The sequence below is a fragment of the Hemitrygon akajei genome, chromosome 10 (genome assembly GCF_048418815.1).
Source record: "Hemitrygon akajei chromosome 10, sHemAka1.3, whole genome shotgun sequence".
Lineage (NCBI taxonomy): Eukaryota > Metazoa > Chordata > Chondrichthyes > Myliobatiformes > Dasyatidae > Hemitrygon > Hemitrygon akajei.
The window spans coordinates 121,897,164-121,924,131 of record NC_133133.1 but is presented as its reverse complement, the minus strand read 5'-3'; the positions used below and the strand labels follow the sequence as shown (position 1 = coordinate 121,924,131).

General features: G+C 40.4%; 1 protein-coding gene across 9 annotated transcripts in view; it reads left to right on the top strand.

Annotated features, from left to right (window-relative positions):
- Positions 1-26,968, top strand: part of caps2 (calcyphosine 2) — a 66,030-nt gene that overhangs the window by 13,754 nt on the left and 25,308 nt on the right. For 8 of the 9 annotated variants that reach the window (XM_073058868.1, XM_073058866.1, XM_073058863.1 and 5 more), the window contains 3 exons: positions 2,315-2,437; positions 7,652-7,719; positions 26,541-26,663. In XM_073058868.1, the coding sequence (XP_072914969.1) occupies positions 2,315-2,437; positions 7,652-7,719; positions 26,541-26,663 (314 nt within the window). The remainder of the gene's footprint in view (positions 1-2,314; positions 2,438-7,651; positions 7,720-26,540; positions 26,664-26,968) is intronic. The other variant, XM_073058867.1, reaches the window with a different exon arrangement.

Sequence of the window (26,968 nt, the reverse complement as noted above, 5' to 3'; positions counted from 1 at the left end):
AGTCTCCAGAATCTCCTAATGAAATATAGCAGCTGTTGGGTATGTTCTTTCTAATTGCATCGATATCTTGGGAAAAGGATAGATCTTCAGAGATGTTGACACCCAGGAACTTGAAACTGTTCACTCTTTCCACTGCATTTATAGATTTACTGGAAGCAAATGCAGCATTTATTATCCATTCCAATTTGACCTTGAACTGACTTTTGATTTGATGGGCTATTTCAGAATGCAGTTAAGGGTCAACTGCATTGCTGAGGGATTGTGGCTACATTTGAATCTATATTCTTCTGTTCTCGACTCCATCTAGAATAAATCATTACATAATGAACAACACCAGTTGATTGATTTGAGGTGTTGAAGATAATTATTTAGCATTTTGGTCAATAAAAATTATTTATTTTAGATGACGGAGTCCGAAGTAGTAGAGTGTAGCTTCAGACGGAAAGCTAGACTTCTCGGGGTTGATGTCAGGATGCACATCTTTACACAATGAGTATTGGTAATCTTTAACTCTCTCCAATAAAAAATGGTTGACTGGTTAAAAATGGAAGCCATTTAAATCTGAGACAGGTAGATTTTTATTGAATATGGATATTAAAGGGTGTGGGAGCAGTCTGGGTATAAATGGAAGTAAGATACAAATTCTGTGATTCCGTAATGGGTTTTTGTTTCTCTTCCCACAGATACAGCCAGTCCTGTTGAGTGGTTTCAGCAGTTTCTGTTGTACTTATGAGGGTTGATTGATATGTTTGTGGTCTAAGGTAGAAGGAGTCTATTTTGGAAAACATAGCTCATTTATTTTTCCTGCATTTACACATTTAGTCCAGTGGTCGTGGAGCATATGAATCCCTTCTTTGTAGAAGTCGGCATCTTGGACCTCCAGAAGTGGTCGATAGCAGGAGTGATTGATAAGTTTGTGGCCTAAGGTAGAAGGAAATGAGTTATAAACTTCAAACTTTCTGCATAATCACTCAAAGAGTTGAACTACATGTACATGTAACAAGAGCTGTGTAACTCATTTCCTTCTACCTTAGGCCATAAACTTATCAATCACCCCTGCTGTGGACCACTTTCTGGAGGTCCAAGATGCCAACTTCTACAAAGAAGGGATCCGTATGCTCCACAACCGCTGGACTGAGTGTGTAAATGTAGGAGGGGACTATGTTGAAAAATAAATGAGCTAAGTTTTCTAAAATTGACTCTTCTACCTTAGGCCACGAACATATCAATCACCCCTCATATTTATTTCATTTAGAGATACAGCATGGTAACAGGCCCCACTGTCTAATTACACCCATATGACCAATTAACCCACTAACCTGTACGTCTTTGGAATGTGGGAGGAAAGTCTTATAGAGTTAAAGATTAGTTTTATTTGTCACATGTACATTGAAAGATCAAAATCAAGTCAAGTCACTTTTATTGTCATTTCGACCATAATTGCTGGTACAGTACATAGTAAAAATGAGAATGTTTTTCAGGACCATGGTATTACATGACACAGTACAAAAACTAAACTGAACTACGTAAAAAAAAAAACAACACAAAGAAAGCTACACTAGACTACAGACCTAGACGGACTACATAAAGTGCACAAAAACAGTGCAGGCATTACGATAAATAATAAACAGGACAATAGGGCAAGGTGTCAGTCCAGGCTTCGGGTATTGAGGAGTCTGATAGCTTGGGGGAAGAAACTGTTACATAGTCTGGCCTTGAGAACCCAATGCTTCGGAGCCTTTTCCCAGATGGCAGGAGGGAGAAGAGATTGTATGAGGGGTGCATGGGGTCCTTCATAATGCTGTTTCCTTTGCAGATGCAGCGTGTAGTGTAAGTTTACGTGATGGCGGGAAGAGACACCCCGATGATCTTCTCAGTTGACCTCACTATCCGCTGCAGGGTCTTGCTATCCGAGATGGTGCAATTTCTGAACCAGGCAGTGATGCAGCTGCTCAGGATGCTCTCAATACAACCCCTGTAGAATATGATGAGGATGGGGGGTGGGAGATGGACCTTCCTCCGCCTTCACAGAAAGTAGAGACTTTCTGCAAAGGTACTGCACAGTAAAAATTGTCTTTTATATTGAGAATGTGCTGAGGACAGCTTGCATGTATGCCATACTTCGGATGCCAATGTAGCATACCCACAATTTACTAATCCTAACCATATGCCTTTGGACTATGGGAGGAATCCAGAGCATCCAGAGGCAAACTTATTTTGTTTTTAGCTGATCTCTGGTTGCTGGCTGAATGCCTTTCTGTCACTGTTTGGTTGATGTCCATCCATTTCTCTTGTGTCATTATATTGTTAATAGGAGCCAAGAGTTGATGATGTGACTCCCAGGTACCTGACAGCTCTTGATGAGAAAGCTAGCCTTCAACAGTGCTACACTAGCAAACCATATAATGAGCAGCAGCACATGAGGAAGTTGGCAGCTGTAAGTCTGTTTCTAACTAAATTCCTTTGAATGAAATAATATATTCTTGTCAATGATTTATTATCCACTGCAGTGTGGCCTTTCCCAGTCAAATAATATGATCTTGAGAAGATGCCAGACTGTTTTTATCCTCCCTGGAGAATAATTAGATCATATGGCCCATCCAGTCAGCCATTCAATAATGGTTCATTTTTATTCATCTCCATACTCCTGTCTTCTCCCCATAATCCTTAATAAAACCATAAGACATAGGAGCAGAATTAGGCCATTCTGCCCATCCACTCTGTTTTGCCTTTCCATTATGGCTAATTTCTCATCTCCCTCAACCATTCTCCCCTCCTCTCCCCGTAACCTTTGACGCCGTTACTGATCAGGAACCTATCAACCTCTGCTTTAGATATACCCAATGACTTGGTCTCCACAGTTGTCCGTGGCAATGAATTCCGCAGACTCACTACCCTCCAGCTAAAAAAACTATTTCTCATCTCTGTTCTTCTATTCTGAGGCTGTGCCCTCTGGTCCTGGATTCCTCTCAATATAGGAAACATCTTCTCCACATACACTCTATCTAGGTCTTTCAATATTCGATAAGTTTCAATGAGATTGCCCCCTTGTTCTTCTAAAGTCCAGGAGTACAAGTCCAGAGACATCAAATGCTCCTTATGTGTTAATGCTTTCGTTCCTGGTATTATTCTTATGAACCTCCACTGGACTTTCTCCAATGCCAGCAAATCCTTTCTTAGGTAAGGGATCCAAACTACTCACAATATGCCAAGTGTGGTCTGACTAATACCTTATAAAGCCTCTACAATCCTCTTACCAATCAAGAATCTATTAATCTCTGCCTTAAATATACTGAATAACTTGGCCTTTGCAGTCCTTTATGGGAATGAGTGCCACATATTACAGAAAGATTCCTTTATACCGAGGCTGTGCTCACTCATCCTCGAATTCCTATTATTGGAAACATCCTCTGCAAGACCACTCTATCCAGGTCTTTCAGTATTCAGTAGGTTTCAATTAGATCCTTCCCTCGTCCTTCTGAACTCCATTGAGTGACAGGCTCAGAGACATCAAATACTTCTCTTATGTTAACCCTTTCATTCCTGGGGTTGTTCCTGTGAACCTCCTCTGAACCCTTTCCAAGTCCTTTAGATAAGGGACCCAAAATTTCTCACAGTTGACCACTGTTACACAAATGTACAGCTTGGCAGCTTTGAATCTGAATGTCCTTATTATTTCTTCTCACTAAAAAAATGAAGAATTCTGGTAAAATTCTACAGAAAATGCCATTCAGGCCAACATGTACAAATTTTTGAAAATAGACTCTGGTCTTTGGGTTAATCCCACATCCTAGGTCTTGGTTCAAATCTTCAGAGATTGATGGCTTTTCAAATGTTTTTCTTGGTACATTTTAAATGTTGTGGGGACTTCTTCCTTCACCTAGTGAGTACCAGGCATTTATAACCATATAACAATTACAACATGGAAACAGGCCAACTTGGCCCTTCTAGTTCGTGCCGAACGCTTACTGTCACCTAGTCCCACCAACCTGCACTCAGCCCATAACCCTCCATTCCTTTCCTGTCCATATACCTATCCAATTTTTTTTAATGACAAAATTGAACCTGCCTCTACCACTTCTACTGGAAGCTTGTTCCATCCAACTACCGCATTCTGAGTAAAGAAGTTCCCCCTCGTGTTACCCCTAAACTTTTGCCCCTTAACTCTCAACTCATGTCCTTTTGTTTGAATCTCCCCTACTCTCAATGGAAAAAGCCTATCCACATCAACTCTATCTATCCCCCTCATAATTTTAAATACCTCTATCAAGTCCACCCCCCCCCCCAACCTTCTACGCTCCAAAGAATAAAGACCTAACTTGTTAAACCTTTCTCTGTAACTTAGGTGTAACCAGGTAGCATTCTAGTAAATCTCCTCTGTACTCTCTCTATTTTGTTGACATCTTTCCTATAATTCGGTGACCAGAACTGTACACAATACTCCAAACACTTCTAATTCACTGAATGAAGATAGTTTTCTTGTCTCTTCTGTCCAGTCATAGATTAAGCCCAACTTATCCATGCTAGCCAAGGTATTTTTCTGCACTAATCCGTCTGTCTGCCTTTGGCCTATAAACCTATGAACCGTTTCTATCCTTGTATCTCTCCTAATGTCTTAAATTGTACCCACCTCTATGACTTCTTCTGGTAGCTCAGATTCAGAATCAGGTTTAATATCACTAGCATATGTCGTGAAATGTGTAGTTTTGCTGCAGCAGTGCATTGCAGTACATAATTATAAAAAGCTATAAATTACAATAAGATGTTTCAAAATTAAGCTTTTTCATATACCCACCCCCTTCTGTGGAAAAAGTTGCCCCACTGATTTGCAATAAATGTTACGTAGATATATGCCCTTCATGATTTTCTAAACCTCTATAAGGTCACTCCTCTGTTTCCTTTGCTCCAGGGAAAGCAGTCACAGCCCATTCAATCTTTCCTTGTAACTCTAGCTCTCCAGACCTGGCAATATCCTTGTGAATCTTTTCAGCACCCTCTCTAGTTTAATCATATTATTCCTCTAAAGTGATGATCATTACTGCACACAATAGTTGAAGTGAGATCTCACCATTGTTTGTACAGCTGTCCCGAGCCATCAGAGGGGCAAAGCGTGCACATGCCCAGCTAATCCACAGTTACTTCCAGGACAGCGACGACACGCAGCGCATGTGGAAGGGCATCCAGGACATCACCAATTACAAGACAACATCACCTGACTGTGCAGGTGATGCCTCCCTCCCAAATGCGCTGGATAACTTCTACGCCCGGTTTGAGACGGAAAATGACGTGGCAGCGAGGAAGTCCACCCCTCCTGCGAATGACCAGGTGCTGTGTCTCTCCGTGGCTGACGTGAGAAGAACCCTGTGCAGGGTCAACTCACGGAAGGCTGCTGGGCCAGACAACATCCCTGGTAGAGTGCTCAGAGGATGTGCAGACCAGCTAGCAGATGTTCTCTCTGACATCTTCAACATCTCCCTGAGCAGCGCCACCATTCCAACGTGCTTCAAGGCCGCCACCATCGTCCCCATGCCAAAGAAATCTTCAGTGTCCTGCCTAAATGACTCCTGTCCCATTGTACTCACATCCAACATCATGAAGGGTTTTGAGAGGCTCGTCATGAGGCATATCAAGACCCTGCTGCCCCCTTCACTGGACTCCCTGCAGCTTGCGTACTGTCCCAACCGCTCAACAGATGACGCCATTGCTACCACCCTCCACCTGGCCCTAACCCACCTGGACAAAAAAGACACATACGTTCGGATGCTGTTCATAGACTTTAGTTCAGCATTCAACACAATCATCCCCCGGAAACTGATTGGAAAGCTGAGCCTACTGGGCCTGAACACCTCCCACTGCAACTGGATCCTAGACTTCCTGACTGGGAGACCTCAGTCAGTCCAGATCGGGAGCAGCATCTCCAACACCATCACACTGAGCACGGGGGCTCCCAGGGCTGTGTGCTCAGTCCACTGCTGTTCACTCTGCTGACCCACGACTGTGCTGCAACACACAGCTCGAACCACATCATCAAGTTCGCCAATGACACCACCGTGGTGGGTCTCATCAGCAAGAACGACGAGTCAGCTTACAGAGAGGAGGTGCAGCGGTTAACGGACTGGTGCAGAGCCAACAACCTGTCTCTGAATGTGAACAAAACAAGAGATGTTTGTTGACTTCAGGGGGGCACGGAGCGACCACTCCCCGCTGAACATCGACGGCTCCTCGGTAGAGATCGTAAAGAGCACCAAATTTCTTGGTGTTCACCTGATGGAGAATCTCACCTGGTCCCTCAACATCAGCTCCATAGCAAAGAAAGCCCAGCAGCATCTCTACTTTTTGCGAAGGCTGAGGAAAGTCCATCTCCCACCCCCCATCCTCATCACATTCTACAGGGGTTGTATTGAGCGCGTCCTGAGCAACTGCATCACTGCCTGGTTCGGAAATTGCACCATCTCGGATCGCAAGACCTTGAAGCGGATAGTGAGGTCAGCTGAGAAGATCATCGGGGTCTCTCTTCCCGCCATCAGGGACATTTACACTACACGCTACATCCGCAAAGGAAACAGCATTATGAAGGATCCCATGCACCCCTCATACAATCCCTTCTCCCTCTTGCCATCTGGGAAAAGGCTCCAAAGCACTCGGGCTCTCACGACCAGACTATATAACAGTTTCTTCCCCCAAGCTATCAGACTCCTCAATACCCGAAGCCTGGACTGACACCTTGCCCTACTGTCCTGTTTATTATTTATTGTAATGCCGGTACTGTTTTTGTGCACTTTATGCAGTCCAGTGTAGGTCTGTAGTCTATTATAGCTTTCTGTGTTTTTTTTTATTACGTAGTTCAGTCTAGTTTTTTGTACTGTCATGTAAACCATGGTCCTGAAAAACATCTCATTTTTACTATGCACTGTACCAGCAGTTATGGTCGAAATGACAATAAAAGTTGACTTGACTTGACTTGACTTATAACATAATGTCCCTACTCTCATATTTATCCCTCTGTCCAGTGAAGGCAAGCATGCTGTATGTCATCTTCATCATCAAAGCAGATAAATCTGAGACAAGTAGATTTATTTTCTGGGAGTTTGCTCTGCATCAGTTGTCTGCCATGTTAGACCAGGCCACCTCTTTCTTTCACCCCCAAGGTGCTCCTTAAAAGCTTTTTCTCACATCCTCCTAATCAAAGGGACCACAGTTCAAAAATATATCCTGTAAGGTGCACTGGGATATTGATGTAAAGCACAGTGGAGGTCAAGTCACTCGGTGTATTTTTGGCTGAGATTGATAGATTCTTGATTAGTAAGGGCGTCAAAGGTTACGGGGCGCAGGCAGAAGGAAGGGATTGAGTGGGATAGTAAATCAGTCATGATAGAATGGCAGAGCAGTCTCAATGGGCCAAATGACCTACTTACAATATGCTTCTATGTCTTATAGTCTTATGGGATATCCCAAAATTATTTTTAAAATATGCAGATTTTAAGTTTTATTTTCTGCAGACCAATTGATAGTCACTTTGCGGTTGAAACTAGTAATCCGATGCAAAGACCTTGGATCAGTTGATAATAAGCAGATCTCAGTGCTTGCCTTTAATTCAGTGGCAAGTTTGACACCTCGATAAATGGTGTAAATTAATGAACTTTGTATCTAGGAAGATCTTGCTATGGAGAAGCGAAAGCAGGCCGTGGTGGAACAAGTACTGGTGGATCACCTATCCAGGTAGGTTAAGAACAAGACCAATTTTCAAATATATTTAGGAATCAGAACTTTCAACAGCTGTGTTGAATTTAATTTCTCTGCTGTTTGGATTATGCACCTAATCCTGAATTGATGCCTGAAATTTAGTTGAACCATTCCTTATAGAATCAGAATCAGGTTTATTATCACCGGCATGTGACGTGAAATTTGTTAACTTAGCAGCAGCAGTTCAATGCAATACATAATCTAGCAGAGAGAGAAAAAAAAAATAAAATGTAATAAATAAACAAGTAAATCAATTACGTATATTGAATGGATTTTTTTTTTTAATGTGCAAAAACAGAAATACTGTATATTTAAAAAAAGTGAGGTAGTGTCCAAAGCTTCAATGTCCATTTAGGAATCGGATGTCAGAGGGGAAGAAGCTGTTCCTGAATCACTGAGTGTGTGCCTTCAGGCTTCTGTACCTCCTACCTGATGGTAACAGTGAGAAAAGGGCATGCCCTGAGTGCTGGAGGTCCTTAATAATGGATGCTGCCTTTCTGAGACTGTGAATAGATATTCACAACAATACTGATAATGGTAGTTTTTAAAGATTAAATGCTTTACTGCATTCAACAGGATGGCAGCATAGTGGCTAGTGTAATGCTTTACAGTGCCAGTGATCAGTATTCAATAAATGAGATTCTGTAGATGTTGGAAATTCAGAGAAACACATACAAAATGCTGGAGAAACTCAGCAGGTCAGGCAATGTCTATGGAGGGGGATAAACAACTGATGTTTCAGGCCGAAACCCTTCGTGTCTGGAGACGCTTCATCCAGTCCTGATGAATGGTCTCGGCCTGAAACTTTGACTGTTTATTCCTTTCCATAGATGCTGCCCAACCTGCTGAGTTCCTCCAGTATTTTGTATGTGTCAGTTGGTATTTAATTTTGCTGCTATCTATAAGGAACTTGTATGTTCATCCCATAACTTCATGGGTTTTTCCCACGTGTTCCAGTTTCTTTCCACATTCCAAAGATGCATGGATTAAGATTAGTGAGCTATGGGCATGCTATGTTGGCTCCGGAGTCTGGTGACAGCTGTGGGCTGTCCCCAGCACATCCTCGGGCTGTGTTTGTCATTGACACAAATGAAGTATTTCACTGTATGTTTCAATATACATGTGTCAAATAAAATCAATTTTTATTTAAGAGCAGCTCAGTGTTTAAACAATAACATTTTGTGTAAAGGAATATATATTTTGCCCTATTATGCAGCAAAATTATTTAATTTGAATATATTTTAGAAATCACATGTATTCCCAGGTAGATTAACTTTATAACAATAACAGATTGGATTTACACAGCACTTTAATGTATTAGTTTGTCCCAAAGCACTTCAAATGGACATTATCTATATCTGAGTTTTATGAAGAGTTTTGATGGATGGGAGAAGCTTGGTCAAAAAGGTAGGCTTCAAGTGTAATCTTAGAGGGGGAGCAAAAGAACAGACAGTGCTGTTCAAAAGTCTGAAACACATACAGCATCTATAGCTAGGGTGCCTAAGACTTTAGCACAGTACTCTAGTAATTTTATATACAGTATTGCACTGTCCTGCTCCACAAAAACAAACAAATTTCATAACGTATGTGAGTGATGATAAACCTGATTCTGACATGGGTCTCTATTGTAGATTGAGATCGAGAAGGGGGGCAGGGAGAAGGGAATAATGGTTGGGAAAAGGGGAAGGGAAAGGGAAGCACCTAAGAGACTTTCTGTAATGATCAATAAACCAACTGAATGGAATCAAATTGCCTTGCCTGGTGTCTCAGGGTTGGGGGTGTCTGGACCTGCACCAACTCATGTCCCTGGCATCCTTCTCTGCCATCTGTCCCACACCCATAAGACCGTAAGACATAGGAGCAGAATTAGGCTATTCAGCCCATCGAGACTGCACTGCCATTCCATCATGGCTGATCCCAGATCCCATTCAACCCCACACACTTGCCTTCTTGCCATATCCTTTAATGCCCTGATTGATCAGGAAACAATCAACTTCTGCCTTAAATGCACGCATGGACTTGTCCTCCAGTCTGTGGCAGCATTCCACAGATTTACCACTCTCTGGCTAAAATAATTCCTCCTCACCTCTGTTTTAAAGTGTAGCTCCTCAGTTTTGAGGCTGTGCCCTGTAGTTCTGGATACCCTCATCATAGGAAACATCCTCTCCACATCCACCCTGTCTAGTCCTTTCAATATTCAGTAGGTTTCAAAGAGATCCCCCTGCATTCTTCTAAATTCCAGTGAGTACAGGCTCAAAGCTGCCAAACACTCCTCATATGCTAAACCCCTTCATTCCTGAAATCGTCCTTGTGAACCTCCTCTGGATTCTCTCTAATGAAAACACATCTTTTCTGAGATATGTGTGGCCTGACTAGTGTCTTATAAAGGCTTAGCATTATTTTCTTGCTTTATATTCTATTCCCCTTGAAAAAAATGGCAGCATTGTATTTGCCTGCTTTACCACAGACTCAGCCTGTAAATTAACCTTCTGTGAGTCTTGCACAAGGATTCCTAAGTCCCTCTGCACCTCTGATGTTTGAACCTTCTCCCTATTTACATTAAGGTCCACACTATTGTTCCTTTTATCAAAATACATTATTGTACATTTCCTAACACTATTCTATCTGCCACTTTTTTGCCCATTCTTCCATTTTGTCTAAATCCTGCTGCAATTGTATTGCTTCCCCAGCACTTACCTACCCCTTCACATGATCTTCATATCACCTGCAAACTTTGCCATAAAGCCATCAATTCCATTATCTAAATCATTGACAAACGATATGAGAAGCAGTGGTCCATACTGACCCCTGAGGAACACCATTAGTCACTAGCAGCCAACCAGAAAAGGCCCCCTTAATTGCCACTCGCTGCTTCCTGCCTGTCAGTCATTCCGCTATCCACGTCAGTATCTTTCCTGTAATGCCACAGGATTTTATCTTGTTAAGCAGCCTCATGTGTGGCACCTTATCAAACACCTTCTGAAAATCCAAGTAAATGACATCCATTGCCTCTCCTTTGTCCACCTTGCTTGTTACTTCCTCAAAGAACTCTTAACAGATTTGTCAGGCAAGATTTCTCTTGATAGAAACCATGCTGACTTTGATTTATTTTATCATGTGCCTCCAAGTAAGTTTAAACCTCATCCTTAATAATGGACTCCAACACTTTCCAAACCACTGAACTTGGACTAATTGGCCTATAATTTCCTTTCTTTTGCCTTCCTTCCTTCCTTAAAGAGTGAAGTGGCATTTGCAATGTTCCAGTCCTCCGGGACCATGCCAGAATCACATGATTCTTGAAAGATCATGACAAATGTATCCGTTATCTTTACAGCAACTTCTCTCTGGACTCTGGGATGTAGTCCATCTGGTCCAGGTGTCTTATCCACCTGAAGACCTTTGAGTTGCCTAGCACTTTGAAATAGCAATAGCACTCATTCCTGCTACCTGACAGTCGTGGACGTCTGGCACTGCTAATGTTTTCCACAGTGAAGACAGATGCAAAGTACCCATTAAGTTCACCTGCCATTTCTTTGTCCCCCATTACTACCTCACTAGTATCATTTTCCAGTGGTCCAATAACAAGTCTCGCCTTCTTTTTACTTTTTATATAACTGAAAACACTTTTTCTATCCTGCTTTATATTATTGGCTAGTCTGCCCTCATATTTCATCTTTTCCCTTCTTATAGCTTTTTTAGTTTCCTTTTATTGGATTTTAAACACTTCCTAATCATCCAACTTCCCATTCACTTTTACTACTTTATATGCCCTTTCCTTGGCTTTTATGCAGTCCTTAACTTCCTTTGTTAGCTATAGTTTCCTACCCCTGCCATTTGAGAACCTCTTCCTCTGAGGGACATATCTATTCTGCGCCTTGTGATCTATTCCCTGAAACTTCAGCCATCTCTGCTGTGCCATCATCCCTGCCAGCATCCTCCTCCAATCCACATGGGCAAGCTCCTCTCTCATGCCTCTGTAATTCCCTTTATTCCATTGCATTACTGATACATGTGACTTATGTTTCTCCCTCTCAAATTGCAGTTTCAATCATATGATCACTGCCTGGGTGAAGAAGATTGAGTGCAAAAGAAATAGTAGGTGTAAACCATCCAGTGCCATGAGTCACAGAGTAAAGTAATTTAAATTTTCTTTGGTTTATTATTGTAACATATTGAGGCATAATGAAGCACTTTGTATTGCACACCATCCCTGCAGATTGTTGCATAATGTAAATACATCAAAGTAGTAGAAGGGGAAACAGTGATAGAATGTAGATTATGGAGTTGCAGTTACAGAGAAAGTGCAGTGTAGGTAGAAAATAAGATATGTGGGCTCACTAGAGAGACATGGCATATAAAGTCCATAGCAAAGCAACTGCCGTAACACTTTAGGCGTCAGCGATTGGGGTTTAATTCCTACTGCTGTCCATAGGCAGTTTGTACATTCTCCCATGACTGCATAGGTTTCCTCTGGGTGGTTCAGTTTCCAAAAACGAACGGATTAGGGGTTAGTAAATTGGTGGCGAACAGTTACAGGCTGCCCACAGCACATTCTCGGGCTGTGTTGGTTTCACTTTATGTTTCGATGTACATGTGACAAATAAAGCTAATCTTTATTTAGGAGCATCCTAGTGTTTAAATAATAAATGAAAAGGAAATATATATTCTGTTGTATACTATAGCAAAAATATTATCATGCAAATACAGTGTCTTGAAAGAGTATTTCAGCCCCTAACCCTTTGTTCACATAAATGATTATTACAAGCAGGGATCAATGTAACTGAGTATTTTTATTTCAGAATCACATGCTCCTTTTTCACAGTAGAACCCATAAAACAGGGGGATTGTGAAGCATAGAAAACTACAAAATCAAAAACTGAAATGTCAGCAGTTCAAAAGTATTCATCCCCCTTTGCTCAATACTTAGTTGAAGTACCTCTCACAACTCTTAGAGCCAGTGATCTTTTTGGGTAAGTCTCTTTTAGCTTTGTACAATGTGATGGAGCAAGATTTGCGGATTGCTCCTTGCTAAATAGCTCAAGCTTTGCCAGGTTCGTTGGAAATCGGCAGTGGACAGCAGTCATGAGGTCTTGCCAAAGATATTCAAGCGGGTTAAGGTCAGGACTCTTGACAGGGCCACTCAACAACATCAATTTTTTTTTTCATTTGAAGGCACTCCATGGTCATTCTGGCATTGTGCTTTGGGTTGTTGTCCCACTGAAAGACAAACTTCCTCCACAGTTTAAGCTTTCTGACAGGCCCTAGCAGGGTTTTATCCAGGATATCTGTATTTAGCAGTGTTATTCTTCTCATCAGTCCTGACCAGATTTCCAGTCCCTGCTGCTGAAAAGCAACCCCATACTTTTGAGCTGTTCTACACACTTGGGATCATTTATGTTGGCCAATTAGTCTAGTGACTTGTAAATTTTTTAGATGTCAGAAAAACTGGAACATCCAGATGAAATCCACAGGGAGAAAGAATTGAACCTGTGACACTGCAACTCTGAGGCAGCAGCTCTACTAGTTTTGCCACTGTGCCACCCTATTCTGTTACCTAATAAGATCAGGGCTGTGTTGGTGCATCCACTGTCCTACCAGTCCACTAGCTGATGATTTCCCAAGTGTCCAAGGCCTATTAAGATGATAATTGAGCTATCCCAGTTCTGGATTAGATCAGCTTTCTTTGTTACATGTATATCAAAACGTAGTGAAATGTGTAAACACGAGGAAATCTGCAGATGCTGGAAATTCAAGCAACACACACAAAATGCTGGTGGAATGCAGCTGGTCAGGCAGCATCTATAGGGAGAAGCGCTGTCGACGTTTCAGGCCGAGACCCTTCATCAGGACGAAGGGTCTCAGCCTGAAATGTCGACAGTGAAATGTGTTATTTGTTGTCAATGACCAACACAGTCTGGGGATGTATTGGGGGCAGCCCTGAAGTGTCAACATGCATTCTGTGCATGCCTACAGCTCACTAACCCTAACCCGTTCCAGTTAATCTACCAACCCATATATCTCTGGTACGTGGGAGGAAATCCAAGTACTTGAAGCAAACCCACGCAGTCATGGGGAGAACATACAAACCTCTTACAGTCTGTGTCAGGAATTAGACCCCGATCGGTGGTGCTGTGAAGCGTTACGTTAAACATATCAGAGTTCTCAGACATAAAGAATTCCAAACATCAATAAGTCAAAGAAATTTCATATTTAATAGCCAAACCCTTACACTAAGCCAATCCCCTAGTTCAGGGATCATCAGCCAGAAGAACTCAAAGTTAAAAGTAAATTTATTATCAAAGTACATATACTGTATGTCACCATGAGATGTCACGCTGAGATTAATTTTCTTATGGGCATTCACAGTAAGTACAAAGAAACACTATAGAATAAAATATACAAACAACATGGGAAAACGACCAATGTGCAAAAGCCTGTGCAAATGCAAAAAGAAAAGAAAACAAACAAATTAATAATAATAAATAAGCAATAAATATTGAGATCATGAGATAGAGTTAGAAACATAGAAAACCTAAGCACAGTACAGGCCCTGTGGCCCTCAAAGTTGTGCCGAACATGTCCCTACCTTATAAATTACCTATAGCCCTCTACTTTTCTAAGCTCCATGCATCTATCCAAAAGTCTCTTAAAAGACCCTATTGTATCTGCCTCCACCACCGTTGCTGGCATCCCATTCCATGCACTCACCACTCTCTGCATTTATTTTTAAAAAAACCCCAAAAAAACCCTGACATCTCCTCTGTACCTACTCCCCAGCACCTTAAACCTGTGTACTCTTGTGGCAACCATTTCAGCCCTAGTAAAAAGCCTCTGACTATCCACATGATTACTGCCTCTCATCATCTTATACACCTCTATCAGGTCACCTCTCATCCTCTGTCACTCCAAGGAGAAAAGGCCAAGTTCACTCAACCTGTTTTCATGAAGCATGTTCCCCAATCCAGGCAACATCCTTGTAAATCTCCTCTGCATCCTTCCTATGGCTTCCACATCCTTCCTGTAGTGAGGTGACCAGAAATGAGCACAGTACTCCAAGTGGGGTCTGACCAGGGTCCTATATAGTTCCAACATTACCTCTCGGCTCCTAAATTCAATTCCACAATTGATGAAGGCCAATACACCAAATGCCTTCCTAATCACTGAGTCAACCTGTGCAGCTGCTTTGAGTGTCCTATGGACTCGGACCACAAAATTCCTCTGATCCTCCACACTGCCAAGAGCTTACCATTAATACTATATTCTGTATTCATATTTAACCTACCAAAATGAACCACTTCACACTTACCTGGGTTGAACTCCATCTGCCAATTCTCAGCCCAGTTTTGCATCCTATCAATGCCCCGTTGTAACCTCTGACAGCCCTCCACATTATCCACAACACCTCCAACCTTTGTGTCATCAGCAGACTTCCTAATCCATCCCTCCACTTCCTCATCCAGGTCATTTATAAAAATCACTAAGAGTAAATATTCCAGAACAGATCCCTGAGGCACACCACTGGTCACTGACCTCCATGCAGAATATGACTCATCTACAACCACTCTTTGTCTTATGTGGGCAAGCCAGTTCTGGATCCACAAAGCAATGTCCCCTTGGATCCCATGCCTCCTTACTTTCTCAATAAACCTTGCATGGGATACCTTATCAAATGCCTTGCTGAAATCCATATACACTACATCTACTGCTCTTCCTTCATCAATGTGTTTAGTCACATCCTCAAAAAATTCAATCAGGCTCGTAAGGCACGACCTGCCCTTGACAAAGCCATGCTGACTATTCCTAATCATATTATACCTCTCCATATGTTCATAAATCCTGTCTCTCAGGATCTTCTCCATCAACTTACCAACCACTGAAGTAAGACTCACCGGCCTGTAATTTCCTGGGCTATCTCAACTCCCTTTCTTGAATAAAGGAACAACATCCACAACCCTCCAATCCTCTGGAACCTCTCCCGTCCCTATAGATGATTCAAAGATCCTTTCCAGAAGCTCAGCAATCTCCTCCCTCGCCTCCCACAGTAGCCTGGGGTACATCTTATCCGGTCCCAGCGACTTAAGCAACTTGATGCTTTCCAAAAGCTCCAGCAGATCCTCTTTCTTAATATCTACATGCTCAAGCTTTTCAGTCTGCTGCGTCAGCACTACAATCACCAAGATCCTTTTCTATAGTGAATACTGAAGTAAAGTGCAAACACGAGGAAATCTGCAGATGCTGGAAATTCAAACAACACACACAAAATGCTGGTAGAACACAGCAGGCCAGGCAGCATCTATAGGGAGAAGCGCTGTCGACGTTTCGGGCCGAGACCCTTCGTCAGGACTAACCGAAAGGAAAGATACTAAGAGATTTGAAAGTAGTGGGGGGAGGGGGAAATGCGAAATGATAGGAGAAGACCGGAGGGGGTGGGATGAAGCTAAGAGCTGGAAACGTGATTGGCGAAAGTGATACAGAGCTGGAGAAGGGAAAGGATCATGGGACGGGAGGCCTCAGGAGAAAGAAAGGTGGGGGGGAGCACCAGAGGGAGATGGAGAACAGGCAAACAACTAAATATGTCAGGGATGGGGTAAGAAGGGGAGGAGGGGCATTAACGGAAGTTAGAGAAGTCAATGTTCATGCCATCAAGTTGGAGGCTACCCAGCCGGTATATAAGGTGTTGTTCCTCCAACCTGAGTTTGGATTCATTTTGACAATAGAGGAGGCCATGGATAGACATATCAGAATGGGAATGGGACGTGGAATTAAAATGTGTGGCCACTGGGAGATCCTGCTTTTTCTGGTGGACCGAGCATAGGTGTTCCGCGAAACGGTCTCCCAGTCTGCGTCGGGTCTCACCAATGTATAAAAGGCCACACCGGGAGCACCGGATGCAGTATACCACACCAGCCGACTCACAGGTGAAGTGTCGCCTCACCTGGAAGGACTGTCCCCTTGTCCTTACCTACCACCCCACCAGCCTCCAGGTCCAACATATAATTCTCCGTAACTTCCGCCACCTCCAACGGGATCCCACTACCAAACACATTTTTCCCTCTCCCCCCCCCCCTTCTGCTTTTCGTAGGGATCACTCCCTACGTGACTCCCTTGTCCACTCGTCCCCCCCATCCCTTCCCACCGATCTCCCTCCTGGCACTTATCCTTGTAAACGGAACAAGTGCCACACCTGCCCTTATACTTCCTCCCTCACCACCATTTAGGGCCCCAGACAATCCTTCCAGGTGAGGCGACACTTCACCTGTGAGTCGGCTGGTGTGGTATACTGCGTACGGTGCTCCCGGTGTGGCCTTTTATACATTGGTGAGACCCGACGTAGACTGGGAGACCGTTTCGCGGAACACCTACACTCGGTCCGCCAGGAAAAGCAGGATCTCCCAGTGGCCACACATTTTAATTCTACGTCCCATTCCCATTCTGGTATGTCTATCCATGGCCTCCTCTATTGTCAAAATGAATCCAAACTCAGGTTGGAGGAACAACACCTTGTATACCGGCTGGGTAGCCTTCAACCTGATGGCATGAACATTGACTTCTCCAACTTCCGTTAATGCCCCTCCTCCCTGACATATTTAGTTGTTTGCCTGTTCTCCATCTCCCTCTGGTGCTCTCCCCCGCCTTTCTTTCTCCTGAGGCCTCCCGTCCCATGATCCTTTCCCTTCTCCAGCTCTGTATCACTTTTGCCAATCACGTTTCCAGCTCTTAGCTTCATCCCACCCCCTCCGGTCTTCTCCTATCATTTCGCATTTCCCCCTCCCCCCACTACTTTCAAATCTCTTAGTATCTTTCCTTTCGGTTAGTCCTGACGAAGGGTCTTGGCCCGAAACGTCAACAGTGCTTCTCCCTATAGATGCTGCCTGGCCTGCTGTGTTCCACCAGTATTTTGTGTGTGTTGTTGACTGAAGTAAAGTATTCATTAATTACTTCTGTTATTTCCTCTGGTTCCATACACACTTTCCCACTGTCACACTTGATAGGACCTATTCTTTCACATCTTATCCTCTTGCTCTTCACATACTTGTAGAATGCCTTGGGGTTTTCCTTAATCCTGCCCGCCAAGGCCTTCTGGCTCTCCTAATTTCTTCTTTAAGATCCTTCCTGTTAGCCTTATAATCTTCTAGATCTCTAACATTACCTAGCTCTCTGAATCTTTTGTAAGCTTTTCTTTACTTTTTTTTTTCTTCTTGACTAGATTTATTACAGCCTTTGTACACCATGGTTCCTGTACCCTACCATAACTTCCCTGTCTCATTGGAACGTACCTATGCAGAACTCCTCACAAATATTCCCTGAACACTTGCCACATTTGTTCAGTACTTTTTCCTGAGAACATCTGTTCCCAATTTAAGCTTCCAAGTTCCTGCCTAATAGCCTCATAATTCCCCTTACTCAAATTAAACGCATTTCTAACTTGTCTGTTCCTATCTCTCTCCAATGCTATTGTAAAGGAGATAGAATTATGATCACTATCTCCAAAATGCTCTCCCACTGAGAGATCTGACACCTGACCAGGTTCATTTCCCAATACCAAATCAAGTACAGTCTTTCCTCTTGTAGGCTTATCTACATATTGTGTCAAGAAACCTTCCTGAACACTCCTAACAAACTCCACCCCATCTAAACCCCTTGCTCTAGGGGGATGCCAATCAATATTTGGGAAATTAAAATCTCCCATCATGACAACTCTATTATTTTTACACCTTCCCAGGATCTGTTGCCCTATCTGCTCCTCAATATCCCTGTTAGTATTGGGCGGCCTATAAAAAACACCCAGTGAAGTTATTGACCCCTTCCTGTTCCTAACCTCCACCCACAGAGACTGCGTAGACATCCCTCCATGACGTGCACCTTTTCTGCAGCTGTGACTCTATTTCTGATCGACAATGCCACACCCCCACCTCTTTTGCCTCCGCCCCTGTCCTTTCTGAAACATCTAAAACCCGGCACTTGAAGTGACCAATCCTGTCCCTGAGCCATCCAAGTCTCTGTAATGGCCACCACATCATATCTCCAAGTACTGATCCACGCTCTAAGCTCATTCGCTTTGTTCACAACACACCTTGCATTAAAATAGACACATCTCAAGCCTTAGGTCTGAGCACTTCCCTTCTCTTTCACCTGCCCATCCTCCCTCTCGCATTGTCTACAAACTTTCTCTATTTGTGAGCTAACCTCCTCATCCCCAGTTTGGTTCCCACCTCCAACAGTTCTAGTTTAAACTCTCCCCAGTAGCCTTAGCAAACCTCCCCGCCAGGATATTGGTCCCCCTGGGATTCAAGAGCAACCCATCCTTTTTGTACAGGTCACACCTGCCCCAAAAGAGGTCCCAATGATCCAGAAATCTGAATCTCTGCTCCCTGCTCCAATCCTTCAGCCACTCATTTATCCTCCACCTTACTCTATTCTTATACTCACTGTCACGTGGTACAGGCAGTAATCCCAAGATCACTACCTTCGCGGTCCTGCTTCTCATCTTCTTTCCTAACTCCCTGTAGTCTTTTCTTCAGGACCCCCTCCCTTTTCCTACCTATGTCATTGGTACCAATATGTACCACAACCTCTGGCTGTTCTCCCTCCCACTGCAGGATATCTTGGATGCGATTTGAAACATCCTGGAGTTCTTGAAAGTGTGTCCATAGATTTTGGGAAAATTCATTGTTCGGGTGTGTGAAGTTATATTCCCTGGATCAAGAGGCTGATGACTGAGGGGTATTAACTGTTTCTGAATTGTTGGTGTGGGTCTTGAGGCTCCTGGACCTCTTTCCTGATAGCAGTAGTGAGACGAGAGCATAGCCTGGATGGTGAGGGTACTTGGTGATGGAAGCTGCTTTCCTGCAGCAATGTTGATGTGTGCTCGAACTGTCCTCTAGTATCCACCATCTTATCCCTTTAGAATCTTGCTCCTTCATGGAATCCTAACACTCTTTGCCTCATTAGTACAGAGGATTCAGTTAATTGGTTGAAATTGGGTTCAGTACATTTTGGCCCAATTAAATGGCTGCCCTAATTAGCTAGTTTCATGGGAATAATTATAAAGATATAAAAAAAGGCAAGCTACCATTTAACTAACAAATCATATATTTAAATAAAATACAGAACAAATTAGATCTACCAATGCCGTTACAGTACTATAAAACTGTAGTTATTGACAGAGGAATTCATTCAGTGTACGCTGTTCTTTTGATTGACTGTAAATGAAAAAAATCAGCACAGGTTCCTAGTGCAGATAATGGACTGTCTTCAAACAATGCTTTTGATGATAGCGTCTTCCAAATCTTCACTTTCATTGTAGCATTCAAGATGATTGTCGATACCTTCAAGTTCTTCATAGTTTCTTACTTGTTGAAATAGTGAAATCGTTCATTTTCTGTTTCCGGCATCTCCAAGCCTGAATGCTTGAATCCACGGTGAACAAAACATTTTGAAATTGTCTTACTGCTTATTTCTTGCCAATTATCAGTAACAAAAATAACTGCTTTTTGAACATAAATACATCCATTCAATGCTATTTAAAAGCAGTTCACTCTAAGTATGGTGTGATGTCTAACAGCCACACAAGAACTCGTAAATGACACTAGTTAGAAACTGTTTGGCAATAGTCTCCTATCCCAATTAAGTGGCATAGTGTCTCAAATAAGTGAAGGGGATCCTGGCTATTTTCTCCATTAGTGTTTGTCCTTTAAGCGTTGTCCTAAATAAGCGGATGGCCCAATTAGCCAGAATCCACTGTAGTTAAAGTTTGCACAGATATAAAGGAGAACAAAAGTATGGTGTTTTTCTTGTAATTGTGTAAGTGACAACTGGTTGGCATACTCAATGTACATATCACCAACTGTGAAAGTCAACAAAGGGACTGACTTGTCTCTCTGAGTTCATCAGTGGATTAATTATTACCTGCTAGAAGTTTGTCAATAGATCTGCATATAGAAGAGGAGCAGATTTCTTCTTTGACAATTTGGTTTGGTGAGAAAGTAGGAATTTGAAGTTTGTTTTATTTTGGGTGTCTTTCAATTAAGCCTTGCTAAAATTTAACAGCTTGGCTAACTGTGGCTAGTATTCACTGTGATGTGCTGTTGCAAATTTTCCCATGTCAAAATTTGCATGCTATTAATTGAATACCTTGACCTTGAAGATGAACTGGATATTTTAGTTTCAAAGTTTAGCTGTTTTGGTTTTGCCTGATGAACCTCCCGTTCTTAACCTCTTTGATCTGTTGTATCGGTTGTTTCTCTGTCTCTTTTCACTACCTCTATGCTCTATCTCTTTCACTACTTCTCTCCCTGTCTCTCTTCATTCTCTCCATCTCTCTCTCCCTTCACTCTGCCTCTCTCTTATTCTCTCTCCATCTCTGTCTCCCTTTCCCTTCTCTCCGTCTCTCACTTCTCTCTCTTTCTCTATCCTCTTTCTGTCTCTCCTTCTCCCTCTGCCCCTTCTCCTCCCACCCTCTCTCTTCCTCACCCCTCCCCACACAACTTATCCTTTCGCTCATTTAAAAAAATATATTATTTATTTATTAAATTTTAGAGATTACAAAGAATAAATGTGGTGATAAAATAGTAAGAAAAATGATATTAACCCTCCCCCTCCCCTTAACCCTCCCCCTCCCTTAACCCTTATCTAAAGAAAGAAAAAAAAGAAAGAAAAGAAAAATTGCCTGGCTATCGGAGGATCCCCACATGCTCCATGGAGTTCAAAATAATTTTGATATTTATTTTCACTTTCCCCAATTACTATAATTTTATCTTCAAAGGACCTGTGTATCTAATCCTATCTTTTGTAAGTATGGGAACCAAATTTTCAAAAAATATCATATTCATTTCTTAGATTATACGTAATTTTTTCAAGTGGAATACAACTATGTATTTCATTATTCCAACGATCCATAGTTAAATTTAAATCAGATTTCCAAGTAACTGCGATAACTTTTTTGGCTACTGCCAAAGCAATTTTTATAAATTTTTTCTGATACTTATTCAATTTAAATTTCGTTATTGTCCCTACAATGTCTCCTAATAAAAATAATAATAATAAAAATAATAATAAGCCTGAATGCTTGAATCCACGGTGAACAAAACATTTTGAAATTGTCTTACTGCTTATTTCTTGCCAATTATCAGTAACAAAAATAACTGCTTTTTGAACATAAATACATCCATTCAATGCTATTTAAAAGCAGTTCACTCTAAGTATGGTGTGATGTCTAACAGCCACACAAGAACTCGTAAATGACACTAGTTAGAAACTGTTTGGCAATAGTCTCCTATCCCAATTAAGTGGCATAGTGTCTCAAATAAGTGAAGGGGATCCTGGCTATTTTCTCCATTAGTGTTTGTCCTTTAAGCGTTGTCCTAAATAAGCGGATGGCCCAATTAGCCAGAATCCACTGTAGTTAAAGTTTGCACAGATATAAAGGAGAACAAAAGTATGGTGTTTTTCTTGTAATTGTGTAAGTGACAACTGGTTGGCATACTCAATGTACATATCACCAACTGTGAAAGTCAACAAAGGGACTGACTTGTCTCTCTGAGTTCATCAGTGGATTAATTATTACCTGCTAGAAGTTTGTCAATAGATCTGCATATAGAAGAGGAGCAGATTTCTTCTTTGACAATTTGGTTTGGTGAGAAAGTAGGAATTTGAAGTTTGTTTTATTTTGGGTGTCTTTCAATTAAGCCTTGCTAAAATTTAACAGCTTGGCTAACTGTGGCTAGTATTCACTGTGATGTGCTGTTGCAAATTTTCCCATGTCAAAATTTGCATGCTATTAATTGAATACCTTGACCTTGAAGATGAACTGGATATTTTAGTTTCAAAGTTTAGCTGTTTTGGTTTTGCCTGATGAACCTCCCGTTCTTAACCTCTTTGATCTGTTGTATCGGTTGTTTCTCTGTCTCTTTTCACTACCTCTATGCTCTATCTCTTTCACTACTTCTCTCCCTGTCTCTCTTCATTCTCTCCATCTCTCTCTCCCTTCACTCTGCCTCTCTCTTATTCTCTCTCCATCTCTGTCTCCCTTTCCCTTCTCTCCGTCTCTCACTTCTCTCTCTTTCTCTATCCTCTTTCTGTCTCTCCTTCTCCCTCTGCCCCTTCTCCTCCCACCCTCTCTCTTCCTCACCCCTCCCCACACAACTTATCCTTTCGCTCATTTAAAAAAATATATTATTTATTTATTAAATTTTAGAGATTACAAAGAATAAATGTGGTGATAAAATAGTAAGAAAAATGATATTAACCCTCCCCCTCCCCTTAACCCTCCCCCTCCCTTAACCCTTATCTAAAGAAAGAAAAAAAAGAAAGAAAAGAAAAATTGCCTGGCTATCGGAGGATCCCCACATGCTCCATGGAGTTCAAAATAATTTTGATATTTATTTTCACTTTCCCCAATTACTATAATTTTATCTTCAAAGGACCTGTGTATCTAATCCTATCTTTTGTAAGTATGGGAACCAAATTTTCAAAAAATATCATATTCATTTCTTAGATTATACGTAATTTTTTCAAGTGGAATACAACTATGTATTTCATTATTCCAACGATCCATAGTTAAATTTAAATCAGATTTCCAAGTAACTGCGATAACTTTTTTGGCTACTGCCAAAGCAATTTTTATAAATTTTTTCTGATACTTATTCAATTTAAATTTCGTTATTGTCCCTACAATGTCTCCTAATAAAAATAATAATGGACTATGTGGGAGTTGTACTCCAATGATTTGTTCCAATAAAAGTCTTAAATTAATCCAAAATGGTTGAATTTTAAAACAAGACCAAGTAGAATGTAAAAAAGTACCAATTTCTTGTTTATATCGAAAACATTGGTCAGACATATTTGAATTTAATCTATTTATTTTCTGTGGTGTTATATATAATTGATGTAAAAAATTATATTGTATTAATCTAAGTCAAACATTTATTGTATTTCTCATACTATCAGAACATAATCTTGACCAATTTTTTCCATCAATTTTAACATTCAGATCAGATTCCCATTTTTGTCTTGATTTATGAATTCCTAATTTAATTGTCTGCTTTTGAATCAAATTATACATACAGGATGTAAATTTTTTAATTTTTCCTTTCTGAATTAATATTTCTATTTCACTAGGTTTGGCATCAACATTGTTTGTCCCAGCTTTTCTCGTAAATAGGCTTTTAATTGAAAATAACAGAAAAGAGTGTTATTTGATATTTTATATTTATTTTTTAATTGATCAAATGACATCAATATACCTCCTTCAAAACAGTCACCTATATATTTAATCCCCTTTTGAAACCAATTATGTAAAAGTTTATTATCCATTGTAAAAGGAATAAGCCTATTTTGAATTAAAGTCCTTTTTGCTAATAAAGATTTCTTTATCTCATCGTCCATATTTACCTTATTCCATAAATCAATCAAATGTATTAATATAGGAGATTCTTTTTTTTCCCGTATCCATTTGGATTCCCATTTATATATAAAATCTTCTGGTATATTTTCTCCTATCTTATCTAATTCTATTCTAATCCATGCCGGTTTTTCTTCATCAAAAAAAGACACAATAAATCTAAGTTGATTTGCTTTATAATAATTCTTAAAGTTTGGAAGTTGTAACCCTCCTAAATCAAATTTACATGTCAATTTATCCAATGATATTCTTGACATCTTTCCTTTCCAAAGAAATTTCCTTACATATTTATTCAGTTCTTGAAAAAACTTCTGAGGTAATTGTATTGGTAAAGTTTGAAATAAATATTGCAATCTAGGAAATATATTCATTTTTACAGCATTAACTCTACCTATTAATGTTATTGATAACATCATCCATTTATCAAGATCCTCTTTTATTTTTTTTTAATAATGGCAATAATTTTGTTTATATAAATTTTTTACATCATTATTAACTCTAATACCTAAATATTTTATCCCATTTATTGACCATCGAAATTGAGTTGCTAATCGATATTGATTATAATTTCCTTTGGTAAGGGGTAAAATTTCACTTTTATCCCAATTTACTTTATAACCCGATACTTCCCCATATTCTTCCAATCTAAAAGATAATCTTTGCAAAGATTGCAATGGGTTTGTTAAGTAAATCAAAACATCATCAGCAAATAAGTTAATCTTATACTCTTCTTGATTAACTCTAAAGCCCCCAATATCTGAATCTGTTCTAATTAATTCAGCTAATGGTTCTATTGCCAATACAAATAAAGCAGGTGATAATGGGCAGCCTTGTCTAGTTGACCTCGTTAAACAAAATGGTGTTGAAATCTGACCATTTGTAACTACTTTAGCTTGAGGATTAGTATTTAAAATTTTAATCCATTGTATAAAAGATTTTCCTAATTCATATTTTTCCAATACCTTAAATAAAAAATCCCATTCCAATCTATCAAATGCTTTTTCTGCATCCAAAGCAACTGCCACACTCATTTCCTCTCTTTTTTGTGCCAAATGAATTATACTAATTAACCAGGTTATATTATCCATTGATTGTCTATTTTTAATAAAACCTGTTTGGTCCATATGTATTAATTTTGGTAAATATTTAGATATTCTATTAGATAAAATTTTTGCTATTATTTTATAATCTGTATTCAACAAAGAAATAGGCCTATATGATGCTGGTGTAGCGGTGTGCTACACGCAGCGCTGAAATAACGACACGGAGTCGATAAACTGCAGCCAAAGAATAAGTTTATTTCAAATTCACAGTCTTGCTTTAAAGCCTGTCTCCCCCACCCGATACCTCGAGAGGCATGTACTGAAACCCCTTGAGGCTATCTTCCTTTGTGCCTGCATTCTGGCTAATTGTCAGCCGGTTCGAGTGTGCTAGTAATTGGGTCGCCACACTGGTTTTAAAGGATCTCTATCTTTTTTTGGCAGTACAGTTATGATCGCTGTTAAAAAAGATTGTGGAAGTTTATGCATTCTTTCCACTTGATATATTAATTCCATAAAAGGAGGAATTAATAAATCTTTAAATTTTTTATAAAACTCAGGAGGGAAACCATCTTCTCCTGGAGATTTATTACTCTGAAGTGATCCTAAAGCTTCTTCAACCTCTTTTAATGTAAAGGGCATATCTAATCCTTTCTGTTCTTCCAGATTTAATTTTGGAAGGGTTATTTGTGATAAAAATGTATCTATCTCAGCAATCTTATTTTTTGATTCTGATTGATATAATTCAGTGTAAAATTTTTTTTAAGTTTCATTAATTTCTAAAGGCTTATAAGTAACCTTATTTACACTTGTTCTAATTGCATTTATTGTTTTAGAAACCTGTTCTGTTTTCAACTGCCAAGCAAGCATTTTATGTGATCTTTCACCTAATTCATAATATTTCTGTTTAGTTCTCATAATTACTTTTTCTGTATGATATGTCTGGAGTGTATTATATTGTAGTTTTTTGTTAACAAGTTGTCTTCGTTTTTCTTCTGTCATGTGTCTTTGAGATTCTTTTTCTAACTTTATAATATCTTTTTCCAACTGATCTATTTCTGCTGCGTATTCCTTCTTAATTTTAGATGTATAACTTATAATCTGACCCCTTAAATATGCTTTCATCGCTTCCCATAATACAATTTTATCCTCTGCTGAATGTAAATTTGTATCCAAAAAAAATTGAATTTGTTTTTTCATAAAATCACATTATCAAGGGAGAATGATCTGACAGTATTCTTGCTTTATATTCCACACTTTTCACTTTATCTTGAATATTTTTTGATAGTAAAAAAAATCAATCCTTGAGTATCCTTTCGCTCATTATACCCTATAATTATTCCCCTCTGTAACAGGGCAGTGATCAGTGATCCAGAACAAGACAGAAACAGCATTGATCTGACACATCAGCAAACTACACTCCCGGGCATTGGATCCACACCTCTAAGATTTAGAAACAGGAAACTCCATCAGACCAAGTATGCGCATGTTGAAATCTATTAAGACTGAATTATTTTCTTAATATAAAATTGACGATGATTGGTTGCAGATCTGTGGGTAGCACTGTTGGTGTGGAATGGGAACATTGCAGGATCAGCTACCACTCCCATTCCAAGTACGGTAGATCCAAGCTAACACTTTATTGTTCTACTGAGGGAGTGTTGCACTCCTGATTGAACTCTGTTAGTTGAGATATCAGGATCATGGATTAACTTTATTTGCCGAATATATTTACATGGATTAGGAATTTGCTCTGGTGTGTCAGGATATGACATGGAACAAA